Raw genomic sequence first — 22,415 nt, forward strand, 5'->3', positions numbered from 1 at the left:
GGAGGGGGCTTCAAAAGAATTACATACTCGGTAATTTTATGTTTTATGAATTAAAAGGAAAATACTTAAGGTTGCATGTACATACATATAATTATATAGCATTGCATAAAATTGTGTTCATTCGTATACTTTATCTAACATATCAACAGACCTTTGCAGATGTTTTTGTATCATGTTTTTAGCGTAGCATTATTTCACACAGAAACGCGTAACTTTCACATAATGTTAATCCGGATCGCTTTTTCTCATCTTTAATAACTTCTCGGGTATATGAAAGTATAGATCATGTATAATAAATAACACTATAAGACATTTAATCAATGAAATATACGTGTTAAAACTAAATCCAATCTATAGATTGATTTTCTTTCTTTTAAGTTGCAGATATCAATTTATTTCTAAAGGCTTTACACCTACTCTTCTATCTCTCAGTTCCCTTTTTAGTACATATAATACATGTGTATTTTAGAATCGAAAATAAAACTCGGATTCCGGGATAATCTCGCATTCAAATTAGAGAATGAATTAAGAATATTTTTTTTAAAATATAAGCATAACAGACATTACAGATTTACACTACGCTGACAACTTTAAACTATGCATATACCGAAAGCAGTAACCAACGTAATCTTTCATGCAAAGTGGATATGGAAACTCAAAGTTTAAATATTTTTTTATGTGAAAAGTGTGGATATAGACGTCTGCGACGTCATGGATACTACCTCCGCCTTTATCTCGAAAGTTCTATTCCCACTTACAAGTCAGAGTTATCTATCTTTGCTCATTGTCACTACGTAAATAGAGAAAATGAATTTATTGACGGAACCTTAAATCTCCAAAATGCAGAATCCGATTGAATAAATAATGTGTTTAGTATTTTTGTAGAACAATTTGTATATGTATACATCGCTGTAATGTATACTGCGTACAATATTATTTTCTTCAAAGTGCTTAGTTGACACAGAACGGATATTTTTTTTAGATATAAATTTGTAAATCAAAAACTTTCAATATACAGACTAACACTACACAGCCAAATTTAAACTAATATGCATATAGTGAATTAAGTAACATGCAAAAGAGAGATTATTGAATGTGTAAATATGTTGATCTAGAGAGTGTATATATTTCTCTAACGTCATCAATACTATTTCCGCCTTTATCTCGAAAGTTCTATTCTCATTCACAGGTCAGAGTTATCTTTCTTTGCCCACCTTATACATACTTCGTAAATAGAGGAAATTACTGTACCGAAAATATACAAAATGCGGAATCTGATTTAAAAACAAATTATATATTTAGTATTTGTAGGAAAATGTCTGTTTTACATAAGAATATCTCGAAAAAATATCTAAAAACAAAAAAATCAAAAATTGACCAAAAACAATTTCACTTCCGGTTCGGACAGGAAGTACTGGAAACACACGAAAACAACTTCAAAACAAATAGAATATCATGATCTAATACTCCTGTAAATTTCATATCCTTACCTCAAACCGTTTCCGAGAAAACTGCCGGACAAAAGTCCATTTTAAAATTCGAAAATCGGCCATAACTTCGGACCGGAAGTGATTTTTTCAAAAAACGGAATTTTATATAAACTTCATATATCAACCTACTCACATGAGAAAATTTGTGAAAATCTATCCAGCCATCTCTGAGTAATCGCGCTCACAAAATTTGGGAGGAATAATAATAATAATAATAAAAAGAAACAATACAAACACTATAAGTCTTCCGTTGTGAACGGAAGACTTAATAATAATAATAATAATAATAAGAAACAGAGTAAAAACAATATGTTCCCCAACTTCGTTTGGGGAACATAATAATAAGAAACAGAGTAAAAACAATATGTTCCCAAACTTCGTTTGGGGAACATAATAATAATAAGAAACAGAGTAAAAACAATATGTTCCCCAACTTCGTTTGGGGAACATAATAAATTGGCTAAACATATTTTGATCTTATGCTTATTCGTAAGATCTTCTCATTATTTGCCTGAGATGTCCTTTAGATATGTGAGAAGAAAGAGACTCATTAATTCGTATACCTCCAAATGCTTGCCTTCCATTCCTTTAAATACTTGTATAATCATGATTTAATGCTAAGCTTGGCTGTTAGACTTCCTAAATATTGACCAAGTATGTTAACCCTTTCAACAATCTGTTTCTGTTAATGAGTGATCTAAATCTGTTTATCATGCAGCTTAAAAGTGAATAGATTTTCATGTTACAATATTGAATGTAAAATAATATTCTTAGCTGGGTTTTGTCAATTTTAGATCAAGAGCAACAAAATTCTTTAAAAAAAAACAAAACCTGAAAAAAACCACAAAACTTTCAAAACCCATTTCGAAATGCCCGCCGATTAAAGGAACAATAGAGGTGCCAATATTGAGTAAAAACTGAAATAAAAATCAAGGATTCTTAGTTTTATTTTGTTTCTACACTTAAACACAAACAAAATAAATATTTTAATTTCACACAAAATACTGTTGGATTTTTAAAAAAAATTTTTGTTTGTTTGTTTGTTTGTTTTGTTGTTGTTGTTTTTTGTTTTTGTTTTTTTTTTGGGGGGGGGGGGCATTTTTTTCTTTTAAATACCAAAGATGAACAAAGAGAACATACTTGATAAAAACAAAACAAAAAAAAAACAACAAACAAACAATACACACAAAACAAAATTTTTAAAAAAGCAACCGCGGAAGTAAATATTTAGAAAGTAATAAAACTCTGCATCGTCATTATGCAACCGTTAATCTTAAAAATCACAGGGTGTTGCTGGAAGATAATTAACTATTTGAGCCTTTAGTTTTTAGATGATCGTGATGAAATCGCGGTTTGCGTGGTGTCATTTTGAAAGCTTTTGAATATTTATTGAAGGAAGAATTCATTGAAAGATATATATTGTCACAAATCCTGAATTGAAATGTCAAAAATAGCACTTCATTGAATATGGAATTATGGAGAGAATCTGGCTACAGATCCACTGTATCCTGTATCGGTCTACAGCACTAACGCCGAGAGATGAAGACCAATCCAACGTGTCACGGATTGAAAGAGGTTTAACCTTAAGTGAAGTTATTCTGAAAACTGCAAGAAATTACAAAATACAACTTTTTGGAAAGATTTTTGTCTTTTATGTGCTAATTTCGCTATCTGTGTTTCTTAATGACTTCTTGGCGAGAAAAGTAATTTAACCCAGCTTAAGAAAATGTCAATATTAATGTGAATATAAAACAATTTTTAAACCAAAGCTTACATAAAGAAAGGTTAAATTATTCCTATAGATAAAAGAAGATTGCACTTTTAATCAAACTGTTTAAAATAAGCAACTTTGTCCTGTGTACACGCAGTTTTACCTGTACTTCGCAAATAGAGGTAGCGTTTCCGTGGCAAAGGAAGTTTGGCAACATTAATATTTAACTCAATGGACATTACAGTTTATAGTTGCCTGCTGCAGCTGAAATTAGGAAATGTGGTTTAGGTTGTCCTCAGAAATGTGACTGCTTTAGAAGCGTGGATTATTTATATCCGTTTAGAAATGAGACAAAAACATGAAAGTTACAAATTTTGTGAGTAGCTTAGCCTTGCCATTGTCGGTTACAAAGTTATGACGTCACTACCCAAAATATTTTACAGGAATGTCCCATATGTATTTGTGTGCATGTATACTTAACTTAAACAGGTGTGTTTCTGACTTCAAATATACATTTAATGACTGGGTTTAAGGGCAATACATGTATGCAGTTTGTCGGACCGAAGAACAAAACTGTTTGCCCGAGGCCGATAGGTTTGGCGAAATGATTTTTTGTTATACCTTTTATTTTATCATTTTTGGACATGCAGTGTATGTATCTAGCTTGTCATCCGTGATGTAAACTGAGGCCACACTCGGTTAATTCTGTCACAATCGAGATATAAAGCTCTGCCAATTGTGTGACGTAAGAGGTCCAACATCTTATCGAGAGGACCTACATCTCACTCAGCGGTCAAAAGTCATCAATTTTTTCATTTATGAGCGCCCAATAAAGCATTTAGCCTTTTCCCATATAGATTTGTGTAGGAACAAATTTTGAAAGGTATAACAAAAACAGAGGTGATTGTGATTGCACATGTTCTTAACCAATACAGGTTTTTATACTACAATTCAATATTGTAGGATCTGTGAGGAAACGGATTATCAGAAAAAAAAATCGGTGATTGGAGCTTTACTGTCGCGAATCTTTTGCAAACTGTGTTACACAATTAAAATAACGAAAATACAGAACTTTTGCTACTAAAACAACTGTAAGCAAACAAAATTTCAAGTGATATAGATAATCCTATATAGTCTTACATACTTAGTACTAATGCTCATCAGCACGATGTGGAACTTATGTGGAAGTAGTTTCGTTTGAAGACATAATTTCTTCAAGGTGCCAGTTCTATGGTCATCATAATGACTTGATCAGCAAATAACAATCTATCTTTAGGTCAAAATGCTGAATGACGTTTTTCATACCTATTGTTTGGCCATTATTTACACAATGAAATTTCTACGGATTTTTCCGTTACACAATCAGCTGGTGTGACCGTCGACAAGGAATGCTTACTCCTCCGTGGCTCATAATCCCGCTTCTGATATCATGTAGGTCCTCGTTTTCTCTTCTCCCGATTAGTATTGTAGGAGATGGACTTCGAGCTTGAATATTGTTCGTTATCTTTATATTTCATTAGTGAATTTAGAGGCATTAATTTTTGTGAGCATTGTCAATAACATGCTGAAGGCAGCAATGATGTGTAATTTTAAGAAAATTCAGGGATATATATTGTTTTATCCGTTCGTCTGTCAAAGTACCCTCTTTATCCAATTTTTCTTATATTTTGTGCAGTTGCCAATCCAATGATTGGCAGGGTGTATATTCTCTTTAGAGAAGACAGGCTTTCGCCTACATCCATGTGGATGTAGGCGAAAGCCTGTCCACTTCTCCAAAGAGAATAGCGGGATGTACTGTACATCAACATGTGTAAGGAGGCTTGGGAATTTTCATGTGACCGTTATCAAAACGACGTTATCCTGCATGCAAAAACCGGATTTTCAGAGAATTTTTGTCATTTTACGCTGTATGGCTTAATAGATGGGCTTTTTACACCTTTAAAAATTGGGAACTATATAATTCTAAGTTAAAAATAAAGTGTAACACTGTTTTACTGAGCGGACATTAAAAAAAGATGTTTGACCGTAGAATGGGATGTTGGACTGCACTGTGGATAAACGAAATAAACATCAAATGTCAAAATAACTAGAGGTACTGTGAGCACTGAGCTCACAAAATGATACCCCTTGCATCCAATATGATTATAATGGCAAAGTTCATGTTTTGCGAAACAAGTATCACATCAAAAAGTGCATAATGAGATTATGTTATAAAGAATCTGTGATAGTATCACTAAATTTTTATTCAGTGGTGTAGGAGGAGTTGCGGATAAGACATGGGTACCATCTTGTTCAGAATTCTGAATTTCATGGTCCATGTGCTGGGGTTTCCGGTTCTACTGATTATTTATTGAAAATGCGTTATTCTTCTCTGCCCCTGGGCATAAACAAGCGAATTGTTTTCCTACGTAAAACTCTAATTGCACACTGCGGCCCCATCCTACCCTAAAGGGTCATGTGATTTGAACAAATCTGAATCAAGACTACGTCAGCAATTTTCGCTCAAGTTTCAACCTTTTGGCTCAGTGATAATATTTTTATTATTTTATTTTACTGAAAGACTTAACATTTGACAATATTTTTTCAAAGTTGACAGTTAAGCATATTTAGTGGACAGTGGGTTTACTAGAGCCATAAAAAATGAATTTTGAACATGAATGGGTCAAGTCTCCATTTTTCGTTAACTCTGAAATGATATAGAAACGTAAATGTGAAATCTATTTCATTTGTCCAAAAAATGAAATCTGCACCCATTCTTCATGAAAATCGAACATTTCTGGAAAAAATGTACAATTCAACAAACCGTTCATTTAAATCACATTGACAAACATCGTTAACATGCCGTTATAGCAGAATTTTTAGCGAAGATTTAATTTTGGCATTATTAGCGAGGGTTCTGAGATCACTAAAATTAAATATCGCTAAAAATATAAACTGTGTTTTATTTGTAATAGCTTCATTAGTGGGCATTTTAAAATCGCTAAAACTACTACTCGCAAAAAAATTTAAAAAGTGTTTTAAGAAGAAATCGCTAAGTTTGTGTCTCGATAAAATTTCCACTTATACGGTATATACTTCGTAGCGTAGTGGTTAACGCGGTCGGTCTTGTGCCAAACACTGCTCTATGGAGAGAGTTTGAATCAAACGTGAAGCTTTCTATTTTTGTTTTCACATATCTTAAAAACATGATTGAAAAAATAAATTATTAATAAAAATATTGAAACAATGAAGTACAGAATTAAATGTGTAAAAGTAGTGTATTACTGAACGACTTTGACAATTATTATACATTAATATTTCCATTTCTAATATTTCTCTCTGTGATAACTCTTTGAAAGTTAGCGGAGTTAATTTCTTGATAATTCTACCGGAATGTAAGTTAGGCAGGTCAATAGGTAAGGAGCTAAGGAGGCCTAATGTGCATGCAAATTTCGTGCGCATCTGTCTCTGAGTCTGACGCTAAGGAGGCCAAATGTGCATGATAATTTCGTGCGGCTGCCGTTGTGTTTGACGTCAGTGGGCGAGGACTGTTGAAATTGGGATGGGAATCCTGTGTAATTTAAATCTATGTCTCCATTTTTAAAGTCTAAATCTACAATTTTATTTCACAATGAAATGGAAATATAAGGAATCACTATCTAGTTAGTATAGTATGCCAGGGACATCAACAATAGTGGGAAACATGGGATAATTTATGCATAACGGGCTTCACCCGTTATGCAAATTATCCCGTGTTTCCCACTATTGTTGATGCCCTGGCATACTATACTAACTAGACAGTGATTCCTTAATACAAACCATATAATTTTGAAAAATATAGCTTTCATGAATTATAGACTTTCTCAGTGCAGGGGATTGACATCGCATTGTACGCCTCCATTCTTTGAATGCAATTGCCCAAAGGATACTTTGTGCCATGTTTGGTTGGAATAAGTAAAGTAGTTATGGAGAAAAGGATGAAAATGTGAAACTTTTTAAAAGACAACAATGACAATGGCAATGACAACTACAGATAATGGACACATTTTGATCAGAAAAGCTCAGTTGAGTTTAGGCTTAGGTGAGCTTAGAAAAGGTAAATGTAACTTCTTTGAGAATATGCTGTTCAAACAACAAAACGATCATGTTTTCATTACTTTTATTTTCATTAATGTCATCAAAGTAAATACAGTTTTCCCTGTATTTGTACATACACAAGAATCAACAACCAGATACCTCCTCACTCACTCACACAGCTCATCAGAGATTCCCACCTTTCACATTTTAAACACAAAACACACACACCCTCACCCTCAAACACATCAACATACTAAAATGACACCAGCATATGAAAACTCAGAAATTTACATGTAGATCAATATTAAAACACATTTTGAAGGTAGTCGTATAAAAATTAACACGATTAACATCGCTTTGCAGTCATCAGTCATACACAACCAAGACTTGTGTAGAATTCACAAGGGATATTCAACAAACTCACTAAAGCTCCGAATTAGACTTATAAAATCACACTTATTTATATTGCTGAATTCATAATCCCTACTTCTCACCTTATTTTCTCTTCATAAAAAAAGTTCATGATTATGTCTTCAATTTTAAAACTTCTGCATATATAATTTTTAAAGCAACTTGATCTATGGAGTTGTATCAAGATGAAAGGCATGGATTATCAGATCAACTTCAATGCTTTTCATCTCATTTGATCCAATTTTAAAAAATATTTAAAGAAAAAATTTCATGAAACATTTGGTGTGTAAGAAAATAACACAATGTATACTGTGTACTACATCATCAGATTGAAAGAGGGGTGATGTGGATTTAGAAAACCAGAGAACTGGTGATCACACTGTCACGATTGTGTGAAATCAACAGTAAAATTGAGTGATACACAGAAGGTAATATATAATAAATATCTAACAGTCTGAAGTCAATTATAACATTACAAAAGGAAATCTAACATCATTTTTCAAAGAAAACCTATTTTTCATTTGAAGAACATTTTTTTTTTTCACCTGCTTCTCTTTGATTAATGATAAATATGGCATCTTCTTTATATAACAGTGCATTGTTTATTGTAATTAGTGCAGGTGTCACCTAACTCTGCGTAATAATACAATAAATCCAAGGAGAAGAGCAAGGAATGTCATTAAATAGATGTCCCAGTCAGGTCCCAAGTGAAATCGAGGGTCCAGCTTAGAAAAAAGTCTTTGGTAATCCTCAATCTGCAAAAAATAAATTATCAAACAGACTGTTAGCTCAATAGCTTAAGAAAAACTAATTAAGCATGTTGTATGTTTGACTATCTTGTGAGGACCACTTGAGTATAATACAATACTGTAAAGGATTCATAGAAGTTTACATCAAAGGCAATGCAAAGCAGAGCATACCCTCACAAAACTGCATATTTTATACCACTGCAGTATTTGACATCAAAATCCTGATTCATTAGCTAGACAAAATTTTCACAAGATGTGGTTTCTGTTGCATATAAACAATAATACAAATAAACGTAATAATAAAATTTTTGGGAGCAAACCGATTTGCATAATTAGAGGAAAATAATGTTCTCACGTATGCAATTCCATTATAGAAACAAGAACAAAACCTAACCCACCCACACACGTAAGTGTGTTACTACCAGGGTATATCCCCTCCAACTCCATTGCAAGGGCACAACAAAAACTTATAGATAAGATACATGTAAAGTACCCAATACAAGTTAGTATAGTCTATAATATATAGCATACGTTTTCTAGAATACCAGCAATGCTTGCACTCGGTATTAAAGCTTAACATGAAAATTATAGGTAAGGCCTATAAACAAACAGTAATCCTGCTCAAAAGTCCCATTAAACAATATACACTTATTTAATGACTACCAGGTAAACAGTCAAACTGTTGTATTTGGCAGTGGGGAAGACCTGGGAAACTGTTGCCCGAGGCCGTCGGCCTCGGGCAACAGTTTCCCAGCTCTTCCCCACTACCGAGTTCAAAACAGTTCAAAATGCCTAATTACAATTTATATAGTAGGTTAGGTAATAATATTCAAAATGTGAACAGAGTAATCATGGAACTCTTGAGGAGTGAGCATCCCCTAGTTACTGGTCATGCCTGCTGTTCCCCTCTTATCGTGATTTATCGGTTAAAAGAAAAATTGGTAGACAGGTCAATGTGAAAATAATGACCTAACGATTAGTAAGAAAAACATCAGTCAACATTTGACCTAAGAATAAAGTGTATTTCCAAACAAGGTCATTGTACATCAATTGTAATGACCATGTCCATATACTGCCTCATTTTAGAAATTTTGTAGAACATGCTCTTGTGTAAAGCAAGAGGAGACAAATCTGATATGCTGAGGTGATAACATTCACCAGGTATCCCAAAACATGCATACTTCTTTGTTACTTCCCCTTTCTTTATTTTAAAAAAAAGAAATGGCAAAATGCGCATGAGTTATGGGTGTGATAAGCCCTATTGTTTTAAGTGCTTTTTTCATACAAAAATATAATCGAAATTTTCCTTTTTTGCACCTTTATTCAGGATTATACAGTAAAAGTCACAGACCTTGAATGAGTAATGTGACTTCATTTTCTTAAATGGTCCTTTCACTTATATTACCATACCGGTAATCTTTTTTGAAGTAATCATCTCTAATATCTAAAGTGCATATTAAAGCATTCAGGATGAAAAGACAAGAGGCCCACGGGCCTTATAGGTCACCTGAGTATCATGTAACAACTTTCCAGCGATCGTATTTGGTTCGTGTTTTAATCCAAAAGCCATGAAATTCACAAATTTTGAAAGAGGCACCATTGCTTATCAAAGGGCAGATTTCAAAGCATTAATTTATTTTTAGTCAAAGTACCCCTGACCCAGTGGCCCTGAATTTATCTATTTTGAAAGAGGCCCCTCTCTTCATTATAAGGCCAGCATTTTTTTTTTTATGTTTAGGTTTAGTTATGAACATGAGAATAAAAAAGTCCTGAAGGAAAAGGAAATAAAAAATTTTTTTTGATAAATCAATTGTACATTCTTTTTTTATGCTATCCTAATAGGCTCCTTACCACTGGACACATAATGCTTACAAATAGTAAAGTAGAACATTTAATTGCTTATTTCATCATCTGCCAGTTTGGGCCAGTTATATATTGTGATGTTGGTCAAAATATATTTTAAAAATCAATTCTTTAAAAGTCTTTCAATATATCTTCATTTTTTTAATATGTGTTAGGTGAATGTGTAGACATTGTTCTAAAATTTACTTGATGCCTAAAATTATAATTCCTATCATAAAACAGACAGGGAGTATTGAGGAATACGGTGAACATTTTTTCAATTAAGTGTAAAATAATTTCTCTGGCTGATACAAATGATACTACATGCCTGTATATATTTGTATATTCTTGCCTTTTAATAGTTGAATTTTTTTTTTTATTTCTTCAGGTTATTGTATTTGTTCATTTCTTCTGACCTCAAATGGACTTAACTTCTCCCATACGGCATAGTTTTATTCATTACATCTGATGCATAAGCAACCCTTATCTAAAGAATGATGCTTAGACTGTAAGCTATAACAGAGACCTAAACAATGTCGCTGGCAATATGCAATAGCTACCACGGGCAGTTTAAAACCTGGGGGAGGAAAATAATTTACAGACAGAAACTTTTGAAACGAAAACATAATTATCTCACCAGCATGTCATTGTGCAACAAAGTCGTCAGCATTTTATTTGTCCTTTGAACGGGTGAAACGTTTTAAATGGCACTCGCATCGATGAATTTTACACTAAACCAAGCTAGCTATATTTACCCGCCGCTTCATCTTAAAACCGGAAGTGCGAGTTCGTAAATTTGAAATCTCGATCCCGACTCATATTTGAAAGAAAAAAAATTGTTTTATTTTTTTTCTGAAAATTCAAAACCTTGAGCGGAGGCTTTGTACAACTGAAAATAAAATAAATCCTGGCCTTAAATATGTAATTAGATCATTAGCATATTAACCAGGAGCAAAGGATAAGATGTTCAAAGAATTCATGCAATTCACTATATAATCATTAGAGCCCCACCCTAAAACAAGAACCCCTGAAGCTGGGGCCATAAAATTCACAATTTTGGTAGAGGCACTCTTGCTCATCATAACTATGTACTTAGTTAGATTATTTAATACCCAGGAGCAGAGAAGAAGATTTTCAAAGAAATAATGTATTTTCACTATATAATTAATAGAGCCCCGCCCTAACACCGGAACCCCTGACCCTGGGGCCATAAAATTCACAATTTTGGTAGAGGCACTCTTGCTCATCATAACTATGTACTTTGTTGGTTTATTTAATACCCAGGAGCAGAGAAGAAGATTTTCAAAGAAATAATGCATTTTCACTACCTACTTATTTAGCCCCGCCCTAGCACTAGAACCCCTGACCCCAGGGCCATGAATTTCACAATTTTGGTAGAGGACTCATTGCTGATTACAATCATGCAAACAGTTTGATTGCTTGATGTCCAGGAGTAAAGAAGAAGATTTTTAAAGATTGCATTAATTTTAGTGGTTTTGGCCCCACCCCTCAGGCCCCAGGGGGGCAGGGATCATGAAATTCACAATTTTTGTTCCCCTTCACCCATAGATGCTTTGTGCCAAATTTGGTTGAAATTGGTTCAATGGTTGCAGAGAAGAAGCTGAAAATGTTCAAATGTTAACGCACGACGCACGACGAACGACGACAGACGAAAACGGATAGCAATAGGTCACCTGAGTTTACTCAGGTGACCTAAAAATCAGTGTACAATTTTTTTTTGTTGAAAAAGAGCTTTTTTGGATAGAATCAGCAATTTTCTTTTTATAATCCAAGCATTTTAGTTCAAATGCATTTTAAAAAATACACTTTAAGGCAAATTCCATATAAATAACATCATCATTTATGTCTATTTATGTCTATAAGGAGGTTAATAATCTAGACACATTTTTAAATACACTGTATGGAAGTTTTTTGTCCCTTTTATCTGTTATCAATGCGTGATAAACTGAAAAATCAAGATTAAAATCTTTATCAATGTAGAACATTTAGATTAGAATGTAAGATTTGTGCAGATGATATGGATACCCAGATTTTTGTAATATCGCCGTGAAGTTTGCAAACATAGATATATAAATCCATAATCAATGATTACACTAGACAACTGATGAGATATTTACCAGAACGTAATGTAAATTTTCTCTGGATTTTGTAATCCAAGATTATATTGAGCCGTTCTCAGACCAAATGTATTGAACAGCACTCAACAACACTTCAATGAAATTACATCATAATAAAACAAAGTATTAGACAATAGCAGCATTGATGACCAGTCAGATAAAAGAGCTAAATCTGGGAAGCCAAACATCCCAGAACCAACTCCTGAATAAAGCCTAAAATCATCCGAGTCTGGAGGCTAGCTGAAGTCTCCAGTCAGTCAAGAACATCTCTGTTCAGATCAATCAGTGCAGCAGGCTGCTCTGTCCCTATCTCCCATGGACTTAAAGCTCTGACAGAAAATGCATCTCCTCATCTCTTGTCTTCTTATTACTAATTAAGTCAGATTAAACTGCCTGACATCAAAATGATGGCTTATCATAAAGGACTTGTATGCATAATCTGCTGTATAATGTGATTTGTCATCATATATCTAAGAAATAACTGTCTAATTTTTTGGTTTCATGATGTGATCAATCAAGTGGCTTGCGTGATAATTTGCATAAATGCCAAGAACGTTTATGCTTAAAATTTTCATGCAAGCCAATCGATTGATCATCGTCATGAAACCCAACAAGAGACCCATGGGCCTTATAGGTCACCTGAGCATCATGCAACAAATTTCCAGTGGTTGAATTTGATTCATGTTTTAAGCCAGATGCTATGGCATTCACAATTTTGAAAGAGGCACCATTGATCATCATAACTATACACTTAGCAATTACTTCGTTTGGTTACTTAATACCCATAGGCAGGGTAGGGGAACAAAAAATGCATTTCAACTAATCAGTAATAATCAGTAGTGCCCCTACCACACATGAACCCCTGACCCTAGGTCCACACATTGCACAATTTTTGAAAAGGCACCCTTGCTTATCAAAAATATTTGATTAATACCAAAGAGCAGATTTCAAACAATTCATTCATTTTCAGTATATAAGTACAGCCCCCCCCCCCTATGGTACCCCTGACCCTTGGGCCTTGAAATTCACAATTCTGGAAGATTAGGGCCCTTCCTCATCATAACTTTATAGTTAGTTTCTCTGCTTAATACCCAGAAGCAGAGAAGAAAATTTTCAAAGATTAAATGTATTTCCACTATATAATCAATAGAGCCCCACCCTAACACCAGAACCCCTGATCCTGGGGCCATAAAATTCATAATTTTGGAAGATTGGGGCCCTTGCTCATAATAACTATGTACTTAGTTAGTTTATTTAATACCCAGGAGCAGAGAATAAAATTTTCAAAGAAATAATGCATTTTCTCCATATAATCAATAGATAATCAATCGCCCTAGCACCAGAACCCCTGACCCTGGGGCCATAAAATTCACAATTTTGGTAGAGGCACTCTTGCTCATCATAACTATATACTTAGTTTGTTTATTTAATACCAAGGATTAGAGGAGAAGATTTTCAAAGAATTAATGTATTTTCACTATATAATCTATAGACCCCCCCAACACCAGAACCCCTGACCCTGGGGCCATAAAATTCAAAATTTTGGTAGAGGCACTCTTGCTTATCATAACTCTGTACTTACTTAGTTTATTTAATACCCAGGAGCAGAGAAGAAGATTTTCAAAGAAATAATGCATTTTTACTATATACTCGTTTTAGCCCCGCCCTAGCACTAGAACCCCTGACCCCAGGGCCATGAATTTCACAATTTTGGTAGAGGACTCAATGTTGATTACAATCATGCAAACAGTTTGACTGCTTCATGTCCAGGAGTAAAGAAGAAGATTTTTAAAGATTGCATTAATTTTAGTGGTTTTGGCCCCATCCCTCAGGCCCCAGGGGGGCAGGGATCATGAAATTCACAATTTTTGTTCCCCTTCGCCCATAGTTCCGAATTTGGTTGAAATTGGTTCAGTGGTTGCAGAGAAGAAGTTGAAAATGCTCAAATGTTAACGCACGACGACGGACGAAAACGAATAGCAATAGGTCACCTGAGTTTACTCAGGTGACCTAAAAATCTGACAGTTATTCCTTACATTTACATGCTCTTGATTCTGCAAATCCACCTGCTTTAAGCCACGTTTCTGTCTCTATTTGTCCTGCCCCCCACACAATTTTTTCAACTGCGCATATAGATGAACCAGACTAAGTAATTTTATGTAGAGATTAAGTACATAAACTATTTGTAACTATTTGTAATTTTATCTTGGACAAAGACATTGGAAATGTAAATATACATCAATAAATAATAAAATGTTATAAATATAGTACCTCCTCTTAAAAAAATGTTTTAGCATAAAAATATTGATAAAAATTTTTTTGAAAAGCTTCCTTTAAACACAAATTCAAGAAAAGTGCATGAGGACAAACTTATAGGAAAGGTCATTAAACAAGAGGCCCATGGGCCACATCACTCACCCGAGCATTGTGGCTAGGAAAAAGTAGAAATTGGTTTACAATACTATTGAAAAGTTTAAATCCAAAAGTTTGGCCCCGCCCTACCCATGGGGGTCATGATTTGAACAAACTTGAATCTACACTACCTGAGGATGCATCCATATAAATATGAGCAATTATGGCTTTGCTATTCTTGAGAAGAAGATTTCTAAAGAGTTTTCCTATATATTTCTATATAAAAATTTGGTCGGCCATTGTGGCCCTGCCCTACCCCTGGGGGTCATGATTGGAACAAACTTGAATCTACACTACCTGGGGATGCTTCCATATAAATATGAGCAATTATGGCTTTGCTGTTCTTGAGAAGAAGTTTTTTTTTAAATTTTCCTATATATTTCTATATAAAACTTTGGTCGGCCATTGCGGCCCTGCCCTACCCCCAGGGATCATGATTTGAAGAAACTTGAATCTACACTACCTGGGGTTGCTTCCATATAAATATGAGCAATTATGGCTTTGCTGTTCTTGAGAAGATTTTTAAAGAATTTTCCTATATATTTCTATATAAAACTTTGGTCGGCCATTGTGGCCCCGCCCTACCCCCGGGGGTCATGATTTGAACAAACTTGAATCTACACTACCTGGGGATGCTTCCATATAAATATGGGCAATCATGGCTTTGCTGTTCTTAAGAAGAAGATTTTTAAAGAATTTTCCTATATATTTCTATATAAAACTTTGGTCGGCCATTGTGGCCCCGCCCTACCCCCGGGGGTCATGATTTGAACAAACTTGGATCTACACTACCTGGGGATGCTTCCATATAAATATGAGCAATTATGGCTTTGCTGTTCTTGAGAAGAAGATTTTTAAAGAATTTTCCTATATACGTGTATTTCTATATAAAACTTTGGTCGGCCATTGTGGCCCCGCCCTACCCCCGGGGGTCATGATTTGAACAAACTTGGATCTACACTACCTGGGGATGCTTCCATATAAATATGAGCAATTATGGCTTTGCTGTTCTTGAGAAGAAGTTTTTTTTTATTTTCATATATATTTCTATATAAAACTTTGGTCGGCCATTGCGGCCCTGCCCTACCCCCAGGGATCATGATTTGAAGAAACTTGAATCTACACTACCTGGGGTTGCTTCCATATAAATATGAGCAATTATGGCTTTGCTGTTCTTGAGAAGATTTTTAAAGAATTTTCCTATATATTTCTATATAAAACTTTGGTCGGCCATTGTGGCCCCGCCCTACCCCCGGGGGTCATGATTTGAACAAACTTGAATCTACACTACCTGGGGATGCTTCCATATAAATATGGGCAATCATGGCTTTGCTGTTCTTAAGAAGAAGATTTTTAAAGAATTTTCCTATATATTTCTATATAAAACTTTGGTCGGCCATTGCGGCCCTGCCCTACCCCCAGGGATCATGATTTGAAGAAACTTGAATCTACACTACCTGGGGTTGCTTCCATATAAATATGAGCAATTATGGCTTTGCTGTTCTTGAGAAGATTTTTAAAGAATTTTCCTATATATTTCTATATAAAACTTTGGTCGGCCATTGTGGCCCCGCCCTACCCCCGGGGGTCATGATTTGAACAAACTTGAATCTACACTACCTGGGGATGCTTCCATATAAATATGGGCAATCATGGCTTTGCTGTTCTTAAGAAGAAGATTTTTAAAGAATTTTCCTATATATTTCTATATAAAACTTTGGTCGGCCATTGTGGCCCCGCCCTACCCCCGGGGGTCATGATTTGAACAAACTTGGATCTACACTACCTGGGGATGCTTCCATATAAATATGAGCAATTATGGCTTTGCTGTTCTTGAGAAGAAGATTTTTAAAGAATTTTCCTATATACGTGTATTTCTATATAAAACTTTGGTCGGCCATTGTGGCCCCGCCCTACCCCCGGGGGTCATGATTTGAACAAACTTGGATCTACACTACCTGGGGATGCTTCCATATAAATATGAGCAATTATGGCTTTGCTGTTCTTGAGAAGAAGATTTTTAAGAATTTTCCTATATATTTCTATATAAAACTTTGGTCGGCCATTGTGGCCCCGCCCTACCCCCGGGGGTCATGATTTGAACAAACTTGAATCTACACTACCTGGGGATGCTTCCATATAAATATGGGCAATTATGGCTTTGCTGTTCTTAAGAAGAAGATTTTTAAAGAATTTTCCTATATATTTCTATATAAAACTTTGGTCGCCCATTGTGACCCCGCCCTACCCCCGGGGTCAAGATTTGAACAAACTTGGATCTACACTACCTGGGGATGCTTCCATATAAATATGAGCAATTATGGCTTTGCTGTTCTTGAGAAGAAGTTTTTTAAAGAGTTTTCCTATATATTTCTATATAAAACTTTGGTCGGCCATTGTGGCCCCGCCCTACCCCCGGGGGTCATGATTTGAACAAACTTGAATCTACACTACCTGGGGTTGCTTCCATATAAATATGGGCAATCATGGCTTTGCTGTTCTTAAGAAGAAGATTTTTAAAGAATTTTCCTATATATTTCTATATAAAACTTTGGTCGCCCATTGTGGCCCCGCCCTACCCCCGGGGGACATGATTTGAACAAATTTGAATCTACACAACCTGAGGATGTTTCACCATAAGTTTCATCTTTCCTGGCACAGTGGTTCTTGAGAAGAAGATTTTTAAAACATACCACCAAATTTTCATTAATTCCCAATTATCTCCCCTTGAATGAGGGCGTGGCCCTTCATTTGAACAAACTTGAATCCCCTTCACCCAAGGATGCTTTGTGGCAAGTTTGATTGAAATTGGCCCAGCAGTTCTTGAGAAGAAGTCGAAAATGTGAAAAGTTTACAGACAGACAGACAGACAGACAGACAGACAGACAGACGGACAGACAGCTAGACAGACGGACGCCGGACAAAATGTGATCAGAAAAGCTCACTTGAGCCGAAGGCTCAAGTGAGCTTAAAAGTTAATGAACCTGAATAGCTCTAAGCTTTTTAAAATATACCATTGTAAAATATGGATATAACAGTAATCAAGCTCAGAAGATACAAATTGGAAGTAGTGCAAACACAGACCTCTAAATACATCAGAAATAGGGATCAGGTGCTATGGAGGAGTAAGCATCCCCTGTCAACTTGTCAAACCTGCTGCATGCTCATTATAATAATTGAGAAAGCATAAAAATTCTGTTAAGACAATTCAGTGTGTAAATAATGGCCTCAGATGAAGAATGAAAAACATCAGTCAGCAAATAAAGGCCAAGGTAAAAAAAAAAGAAACCTTGGGGCCATATCACTCAACTGAGCACTGTGACTAGAAAAAAAGCAAAAAACATTAGTATTGAAAAGCTTAAATGCATAAATGGTCCACATCTACCCCTGAGAGATTTGAACAAACATGAATCTACACCATCAGAGAATGGTTCCATGTAAATATGACCAATCATAGCTTTGCAGTTCTTGAGAAGAAGTTTTCTGAAGATTTTTCTATATACTTCTATGTAAAACATTGATTGTCCCACGTGGCCCCACCCTACCTTTATATTTCTTAATTTTCTTTAATATTCTGATACCTGCTTTTTTTTCTTTAATTAAATTACAAGTGTATTATTTTCTCTTTAGTTTGAGGGTATACGGTGGTGTTCCTCTAAAGATTGAGCTCAATATATAAGTGCTGTAGTCATCCAGAGAGTCATTTACAATATTTAAACTTCTCTTGTATTAACTATTGGCTAAAGTTAATCTGATGGAATTACACAGTTCAAACTTCTAGAATCTACATTTTATCCCAGTCCTCAAAATTAATCAGAACAAGATCTCATCAGCTGGTATGTGACATTAATGTTCTGTAGTAGCAGTAAATCAATCTGATTTTACACATTACTCTTAATTTGTGCCATTTCCTGATCCCAGTGCTTTAAAAAACTTCATAATCAAGTAACCTGCTTGATTTGGAACAGGAGAATTTCCTATGCCACTGATTTGCCATGCACTCTAGGGGTCACATTCGATTGTACATCTCATCAGGGAAGAAGACCAGCTCTGTTTATCTCCTACTGCAGACATAAAACCTAATGAATTCCAAGGAACTGAAGCATTCTCAAATCATCACAAATTACTGCTTTTTGTGTTTAGTGAGAAAAAAAAAATCTGATAAGCAGAATTCCTCCTAAAACAATGCAATATGGCAATCAGATATAGCACTCTGTGACACATATAATCATCTACAAAAAATTTCTGGCAGGGACAATAAAGCAGGCAATAATACTTAGAGATCATAGAAAAAGGTACTTGAATCAATATACATTCACAGTTTTTTAAAGTAGCAGGCCATTTCCTAACAGCTTAACAGCACCCACACTCCTCTTCTGACAGATTAGCACTCAGTTCTCTAATAGACTCCTTCAAACATTTGTTTAACAGCAGAATTTCATTCATAAAAGCTAACTGTACAAGATTGTGTGTTACACTATATTACCACATCTTAACTGGTAATACAAGATATTCCTGGCTTTACACCCTATTTTTGCCTACACAGTTTGGTGGCTTCTCTGTACAGGATTTTTACTCCATTAAAGAGTGACAACAGGACACAGGGTTTTCCCCTAGCTTTGGTCTGTCTTTGATCATTCAAGCTAACAAAAGTTTGTTGTCAAGTACAGGATATAGACCATAACTTTTATCTGGATAAATATAAATTTCCCTCAAGGATAAATCAGTATGTGTAGATTGGAAGAGATATTAGATCAGTGTCTAAATTACTAATTAACAGCCAATACTTCAGTTTAAAACACTAATCATTGTACACCAGTCTTTCCCCCTTTCAAATTTCCTTACTCGGAGTTACTCCATTTCAGTCTGTATTCAATTTTCTTTCATCCCTTTCACGTTGTACTCTGCTTTTTTAAAACCTTATTTTAACTACTGCATGTATTTTTAAAATCGACAACCTGCTTTTGCATCTTCTAAGTAACAAATCACTTCACCCAAGTGTACTCTTAAATCAAATCTGCACCAAGTAGGTTCTACATCTCTATATAAATTAACTCAACCTAATCAGAATATCATATTAATTCAATACAATTGAAGAATTTACCAAGGCAAGAACTTGATAAATTCTCAATGTTGATGTATAGGACTTTTGAGACATACTAATGATAGAAGTACATTAAACTTGTACTATTGTATTCTCAATTTTAAACCGCAATCACGAAACAATCATCAAGTGAATGTTCTACATAGATTTCATCTCATTTTCATTCATCTTCTATCCCTTGAGTTAGCATTTTTTAAATATATCCATGGTCATTAATTTTATTTTCCACACTAAATGTTTCTATTTAAATGCATGTCTTATCAATTTAACCTTTTTATCCCTTATTCAATTTCTACTTTTCCTCTCCATTGTTATTGTAAAATTTAATTAATCAATAAAGAAATGTTAGCAGTGCAGCCAAACTTGTGACCTGGCTATCACGTTCCTCTGAACTTATTTGACTTCTATCAGCTTATCTGTGAATTGAAAACAAGATTGCATGACACATCTATCTTAATCAAACCAGTGACTGAAACTGAGGGGTTGTATCCTCAGAAAGTGCTGCAGACCTCTTTAACAATAACAATAAACATGGATACAAAAATACAAACTGGAACCTAAAATAGATCTCAAGCTCACAGTGTGAACATTACTGATGCTGAATAAACTTGTGTCTAGACAAGACATACCACTGCTCGAACACAATACTAATCTACAAATATCTCAAGCTTCTGATCCCATGCCAGGGACCGCTATTTTAACACCTTTTCTACAATAATTAAGTAAATAAATGAAGATATAATTACCTCTTTACTAAACACATCCAGACCGTAAAATAAACCCAGTTTGACGAGGGCTAGAGAGACAGGAATATGAGCATCCACACTGGTTTCTGCTGCCATGTCATAAAATCTTTTGGCCAGGTGTACATCCTAAAACAAAACTTCACTTTTAGTGTTTTATCTACAAATATATATAGCTGGTTCTGTTCTAAATAAATATACTGCATCAAAAAAGTAATTTCAGGACACTATATGATTTTATTTCCAGTGTAAAGCTATTCTGATTTTTTTTGTTCAAGTTTGAAATTTGAAAATTTATATGGTATGACTTCATCCTTCAGAGGCAATAAAACTTATGCATTATTTTTAATATTGTCATTGCATTTCAAAGCCATACTTAAGCAAGAATGATTCAATATTTTGCTTTTGGGGTGTGGGTGTCAATCTCACAGGCCACAAATGTACAATGTACAACCATAGATATACTATGAAAACCATATAATGCTGAAAACCCTATTTTAGTTAAAATCATAGACAGTTTTCAGTAGGCCTATATTGACATATCATATTGGAGGTCAGCATGCTCATATTCCTTCATTATTCTACAAACTGTAATTTTTTATACTGGCAATTGTGGGGTAGGAAGCATTGTTTTTCTGAAAAATATGCATTTGTTTAAGCCTCCTTTATTTATATTTTTCATTCCATGAAGATTTTTCCCGAAGTATTTCTGCTACACCCTCTACTATTTGGTAAGACAAAGAGGAAAAATTATCAGGTTGACCACTAAGATGGTGGCCAAGGGAAATAACTCGGAGAGAAATATTTCATATGGAAAGTATTTATATACCTGTTTTAGACCAAGTCCTTGTTCATGCATATATCCCAGATTAAACATGGCCTGGGCACTGTGTTGTTGTTCAGAGGCCAGGCGATAATGACTAGCAGCTGTCTCATAGTCAATCTTCGTACCAAATCCATAGTAATGATAGTCGCCCATCTTAACGCGGGCCACAGTGGAACCCTGAGAGGCTGCCCGCGTCCACTGAAGCAGGGCCCTCTGTAATACCTCTGTATCTTCAAACATCCCAGTATCCCCTGGAAAGTCAATCAATTTCTTATGGAATTCTAAGGCAAATGAAACTTTATTTAGAAAAAAATCTCTCTTATGATAAAACAGAAAGTGTCTACATAAATGAGAATAATTTTGTTAGAACCAGTTATACATGAACTTCCTAACAGACTTTGTTTTTTTTAATACTTTAATGATGCTTACCTTGGTCTAACATATAGGCTACATTGGACTGAGCCACCTCATACCCTAACTCCGCCAGGAAGACATACTTCATGAGGGCCTGGGAGACGTGACCCTCTTTGTACATGTTGTATGCCTCAGGTAACATTTCTGCCCACCGGCCTCTCTCAGCCACATTTTTAAACAGCTGAAAGAAGATACTTTTTGTCAGAATAATTTACATCGTCTCAGACAGTATAGTGAGTATACAATAAAAACTGTCCCCATAGCCCCCCTCTAAAACCATGATTATTAATTGCTAGAAAAAATAAAATTGACTTTCCTTTGGGATTTTCAATTTCTCAAACAATGTTTATGTATACACAAATGTTCTAATATTAAGACCAAAACATGCATATTATATTTCTAAGAAAGATTGAAACTTCAATATATGTATCAATGTATCAAATGGACCTCTTCTGTATCACAAAACCCCAAGTAGCAACACTGCTTTTTTAACTTTTAACATTTAACAAGCAAACCAAT

At 34.8% G+C, this 22,415-nt stretch overlaps 1 protein-coding gene across 4 annotated transcripts in view; it reads right to left on the reverse strand.

Annotated features, from left to right (window-relative positions):
* Nucleotides 1–7,322: 7,322 nt before the first annotated feature.
* Nucleotides 7,323–22,415, reverse strand: part of LOC134248413 (protein sel-1 homolog 1-like) — a 33,914-nt gene continuing 18,821 nt past the window's right edge. For all 4 annotated transcript variants that reach the window (XM_062730818.1, XM_062730820.1, XM_062730819.1 and 1 more), the window contains 4 exons: nucleotides 21,912–22,077; nucleotides 21,486–21,733; nucleotides 20,660–20,785; nucleotides 7,323–8,423 (listed from right to left, as the gene is read on the reverse strand). In XM_062730818.1, the coding sequence (XP_062586802.1) occupies nucleotides 8,292–8,423; nucleotides 20,660–20,785; nucleotides 21,486–21,733; nucleotides 21,912–22,077 (672 nt within the window). In that variant the 3' untranslated portion in view covers nucleotides 7,323–8,291. The remainder of the gene's footprint in view (nucleotides 8,424–20,659; nucleotides 20,786–21,485; nucleotides 21,734–21,911; nucleotides 22,078–22,415) is intronic.

Source organism: Saccostrea cucullata, unplaced genomic scaffold, assembly GCF_032062105.1.
Source record: "Saccostrea cucullata isolate Sc308-1 unplaced genomic scaffold, CSIRO_AGI_Scuc_v1 ctg3859, whole genome shotgun sequence".
In the NCBI taxonomy this organism is placed as follows: domain Eukaryota; kingdom Metazoa; phylum Mollusca; class Bivalvia; order Ostreida; family Ostreidae; genus Saccostrea; species Saccostrea cuccullata.